Source organism: Conger conger, chromosome 16, assembly GCF_963514075.1.
Source record: "Conger conger chromosome 16, fConCon1.1, whole genome shotgun sequence".
In the NCBI taxonomy this organism is placed as follows: Eukaryota; Metazoa; Chordata; class Actinopteri; order Anguilliformes; family Congridae; genus Conger; species Conger conger.
Genome location: NC_083775.1, coordinates 30,515,036 through 30,520,035, shown reverse-complemented (window position 1 = coordinate 30,520,035; position 5,000 = coordinate 30,515,036). Strand labels below are relative to the sequence as shown.

The 5,000-nt window shown below is 43.7% G+C and overlaps 1 protein-coding gene across 1 annotated transcript in view; it reads right to left on the bottom strand.

The window, feature by feature from the left end:
* The window catches only part of LOC133115083 (protein phosphatase 1 regulatory subunit 1B-like), a 29,721-nt gene that overhangs the window by 4,709 nt on the left and 20,012 nt on the right, over positions 1 to 5,000 (bottom strand). Inside the window, exons 2-4 of the mRNA XM_061224807.1 lie at positions 1,832 to 1,912; positions 1,611 to 1,686; positions 1,004 to 1,081 (exon numbers count right to left, since the gene is read on the bottom strand). Of these exons, the coding sequence (XP_061080791.1) occupies positions 1,004 to 1,081; positions 1,611 to 1,686; positions 1,832 to 1,912 (235 nt within the window). The remainder of the gene's footprint in view (positions 1 to 1,003; positions 1,082 to 1,610; positions 1,687 to 1,831; positions 1,913 to 5,000) is intronic.

Below are 5,000 nucleotides of genomic sequence, written 5' to 3'. Positions count from 1 at the left end.
GGAAAAAAATATTGACTTTGTATTTTTACCATATTGTTACCATTAACTTAATTGGCTGAAACACCTATACTGGAGCCAACTGCACTGGCGCTAGTGAACAACGTCTCTAGGAAGTGAGCTTCAAAAATGAAGCCTGGTTCTGGCCGCTTGGTCACATTACCAGTGTGTCTGTATGCAGGTTCAATGAGCTAAAGGTCACATGCTGACTGGGGACGTAAGTGAAAAGTTATTTGTGTTTTATTCCATAGTGCATAGTATGAAGTGCATATTATGCATACTTGTGTGTGTCAGTCCATAGTGAGTGGATGTCTTAAAGTGCTTATGAGTGCACAGTGTCAGTGTGGATCAGGACATAGTGAGTGGATGTGTTAAAATGTATATCAGTGCACAGTGTCAGTGTGGATCAGGACATAGTGAGTGGATGTGTTAAAATGTATATCAGTGCACAGTGCCAGTGTGGATCAGGACATAGTGAGTGGATGTGTTAAAATGTATATCAGTGCACAGTGTCAGTGTGGATCAGGACATAGTGAGTGGATGTGTTAAAATGTATATCAGTGCACAGTGTCAGTGTGGATCAGGACATAGTGAGTGGATGTGTTAAAATGTATATCAGTGCACAGTGTCAGTGTGGATCAGGACATAGTGAGTGGATGTGTTAAAATGTATATCAGTGCACAGTGCCAGTGTGGATCAGGACATAGTGAGTGGATGTGTTAAAATGTATATCAGTGCACAGTGCCAGTGTGGATCAGGACATAGTGAGTGGATGTGTTAAAATGTATATCAGTGCAAAGTGTCAGTGTGGATCAGGACATAGTGAGTGGATGTGTTAAAATGTATATCAGTGCACAGTGCCAGTGTGGATCAGGACATAGTGAGTGGATGTGTTAAAATGTATATCAGTGCACAGTGTCAGTGTGGATCAATCCATAGTGAGTGTGTGAGTCAGTGTATGGTATGAGTGTGTAGCCGCTGGGTTTTCGCCCTCCTTTCATCTCACCCTCCTCTTCCTCCTCTTCCTCCACCTCGGGTGGGTCCCCCAGCGTCTGCATATGCGCTTGAGCCATCCTCTGTACGGCTGCGTCCATCCAGACAGACACACAGACAGAGACACACAGGCAGAGGGACATTATGGTCTGGAGGGTCTATAATGAGTGCATATCAGGGGGAGTGGAATCTCTCTCCCTCTCTCACATACACACAGGCACACACACCCACACACACACACACGCAGGGTGTAGTGTGGCAAAGCTGGATCAAACACACTCATGTTATCCGCACGCTCGAATGCACACACGCACACACATACACGCACATACACACACACACGCACACATACACACACATACACACAAAAACACATGCATCAATGCAGTCAATGCATATGTTTTTGAATCCAACATATACTTAAGCCTGACCAAAACCACCTCAAATAAACGCTATTGTCATTTACCAGAAATGCGTTATTTTCTTTAAGAATAAAGGTTGTACAATTACTGCAAGGTTATTAGGCCTACTGCAATTTTGAATCAATTTACGTCCATTAGATACCCGCATTGAGAGCAAGGCACACACAGGCGTGCTTATGGACACACACACACACCTACCTTTCAGTGAGGGAGGCTGATAAACACTTTGATTGACACGCTTTGGCTTCAGGATCCCATTCTCCCCAGCAGCCAACTGAAAACAGATCATCAGGACAGTCACAGCAACGTACTGGCAAATATATAGTGCATAATCTATCCACTGCGCTACACCAAACAGTAATATTCTAACAATATAACATTAGGACCATTTAACAACTGTCATCTCAAATGTTACACACCTGGTTTGCGCTGTCATCCTCAGGGGATGACGGGTCCGCCACTCTGAAAAGTGTGGCGGGTGTAGGCCTCCGGCGTCGGATCTAGAAGACAGGAGAAAATAAGAAACAGGCACACGTTAGGGGAGGGGGTCAAATTCGGAAGAGGAAACTCTTACCACAAATCCAACGTAGAAACAGATAAGGAAGTCACAAGTAAAGTCCCATGTCAGGTTTTATGTCAAGATAGTAAAGATAAGTAGCGTAATCCTATCGCCAAGCCACATGCAACACAAGTTTCAAAAACAATTAATTTAATTTATAATGACTATACAATATCCAAAAATATATTCATTTTACCAAGCTGTGACTCAAAACTCGAATCAAAGGTAGTAAGTACGAAAAGTTGATTAGTTTCTTCCTTTTAAATAAAACAGTTGCCAATACTATTGCATTACCAATAATGCAGTTATCTGTAATACATTTAGTCCGTCTGCATTTATTTCTGCGAGAAATTCTATCATTTCTGGGCATCTGCTTCAATAAAGATAACTGAAGACTTCCAGATGCTCAAGTTCTCGTGATCCACAGAACCATTTATAGGCGAGTAAATCAGAAATCTCTTTCATCCCGGTCAGGGATGAGAAAGCCGGTTTAACAGGTCAACTGGCGGTGATATTTTATTGGACAAAGAGAGACAACACGGCTGCAGGATGTAGGTAACCTTGACTCAGGCCCCCGGGTTACAGTGCAGTGTGGGAGAATCCTAGCCAGCTCAGCGGACCGTGTTCTCAGAAATAAAGGGGACGGGGCTCTATTTTGCATTAATCTCGCTCCCCTATTGTGGGTGTTCAGCGCTTTCTTTCTCTTTTCACATTGGAACGGGCCCTACGGCAGGGGCCGTGGTGTTGACAAAGCACCTGCCCGCCGCACGACGGAAAGCTCCGGCAGCGGCAGCGGTAACGGGAGGTGACTGAGCGCGCTCGGTGCGACGCCCTTATTGACGGATCGCCAGGCGCGCCGTAATTCCATTAGGGCCCGGCTTCCTCTCCTCCGTCCTGCTCTCGCTGCCCCTTTCCTTCACTCCCATCCTTTCAGTCTATTTACTGTCCCATTCTCTTTCTCTCTCTCGCCCTCTCACCCCCTCTCTCTCCTCTCTCTCTCTCCCTCTCTCACCCCCCCTCTCTCTCTCCCTCTCTCTCTCACTCTCTCCCTCTCTCTCCTCCCTCTCTCTCCTCTCTCTCTCTTCCTCTCTCACCCCCTCTCTCTCTCCTCCCTCTCTCTCACCCTCGCTCTCTCTCTCTCCCTCTCTCTCTCTCTGTGAGCAGAATGCGCTCTGTGTGTGATCTCACTGTGGTGCAGAGCTGACGCCTCTCCTTCTCTGGGTGACATCAGCAGTTCTTCATCCGTCTCCACCCCTCTCTTCCTCTCTTCCCCCTTTCTGTCTTTCTACTCCTGTGTCCATCTGTCCCCACCCCTCTCCATCTGTCCCCACCCCTCTGCAGCTCTCCTCCATGAGAAGAGGCTCTGGGGTGGGGCCATTACACTGCAGGTGACACCTGCTCCTGCCAACTCTACTGGTCCCAGGAGCGCCAGGATCATCGGAGGGGGTATGTCCCTCTGTTAACCTGGCATACCTGGAGCGTGTGTGCCTGCATTGATGTGTGTATGTGTGTGTGGTCACCCACAGTCAGATTCCAGAGTGTGGCTCAGCACACTTAGCTATGATAAAGCACACACTCTGATTAATATAGCCACTGCAGCTTTGAAATTCTATTAGACACGCACAGTCCCATACAAGCACAAGTAAACATAGACACACACACACACAGTCCCATACAAGCATATGTAAACATACACACACACGGTCACATTCAACTTGAGGCAAGGTCAAATGGTTCAAGAAAGAAATATATAGAAATTTTTTATACAGGTTGCTATTTGGCACGTCCTACAAAACCCTGCATTCATGATGATTGGTGAGAGCTAAGTGAGTTTAAAGGCTACTAAAATTAAACCAACATACAAAATTTAAATTTCATCAGGCAATTGGTTTAGGACTTATGACCATTTATATGGTGTAGCAAAACCTACTGACAGATGTACACCAAACATGGTCGATTTAAGCAGAATGGCTTATAGACATGAATTCGGATTTTGTGATAATTGGAAATTGTTTCAACAAAATTCACTGCCATTGTTTTTCGTGAACAATTACCAAATCATCTAGGAGGATGATTTGGTAATCCGGGGCCTCCTTCGTGATATTTCACTTTTTTATTCCTTTCTCGTTCTCCACATCTGAATGTTGCTAAAAAGGTTGAAAACCCCTGTGACAAAAGATGGTGATGCAATATTACATTCAATGATAATGCGGTAAAATTGATCCTGTTCCAAAGTAATTGGTGTCAATCGATTTATTTATCCTAAAAGATTCATGATCTAAACATGGAATGTTGTTACAAGTAATCTGTTTCCATAAAACTATGCTTTTGGAGTAATGTTACAGCTACATATAATTTTAACTACCGGTAGTTGGATACATTGGGAGTTAGATGCATTGTAATGGATGGAAAGACAATATTTTCCAGAGTGTTTCATTTCCTTGTTTTCAGCACAAACTCGGCTACAGTAATATGCCAACAGTAAGTAGGTCAGAATCATATGAACCATATGAATCATATCCGAACAGAACACGGGGACTAGCGAGTCGACTTATTTTTTGAGAGCAAAATATCATCGAGTTTCATGCACGCCACCAAAGTGGTTCCACTTTTAGAATACCACAACTGGTGGTTGATACATGCCCCCTTTGCTGGTGGTAGCAGGGTGACATCCGACCTATTTCACATCCGACCAATAAATTACGAAAGTATTGAAAAAGTACATCGGACCCATTGGTAGTTTGATGCATTGAATTGAGATGGAATGAATGAAAAGACAGTATTTTCAAATGTAATGAGTGTATTTCATTTTGAAATGCTAATACTTTGAAAGTGAAGTTGAGTCATTGTGAACAAGTGATTTGGTTCAGCGATCAAATGATTTTTGGTTTATGTATATTGCATCGAAGCAATTGAAAAAAAGTGTTTAGAGTTTGGAAAAATGACCTCAAAGTTCTGTGTAAAAGAAAACTACTGTAAAGGCTACTGAAATTTAACCAACATGCAACATACAAAATTTCAACTTCATC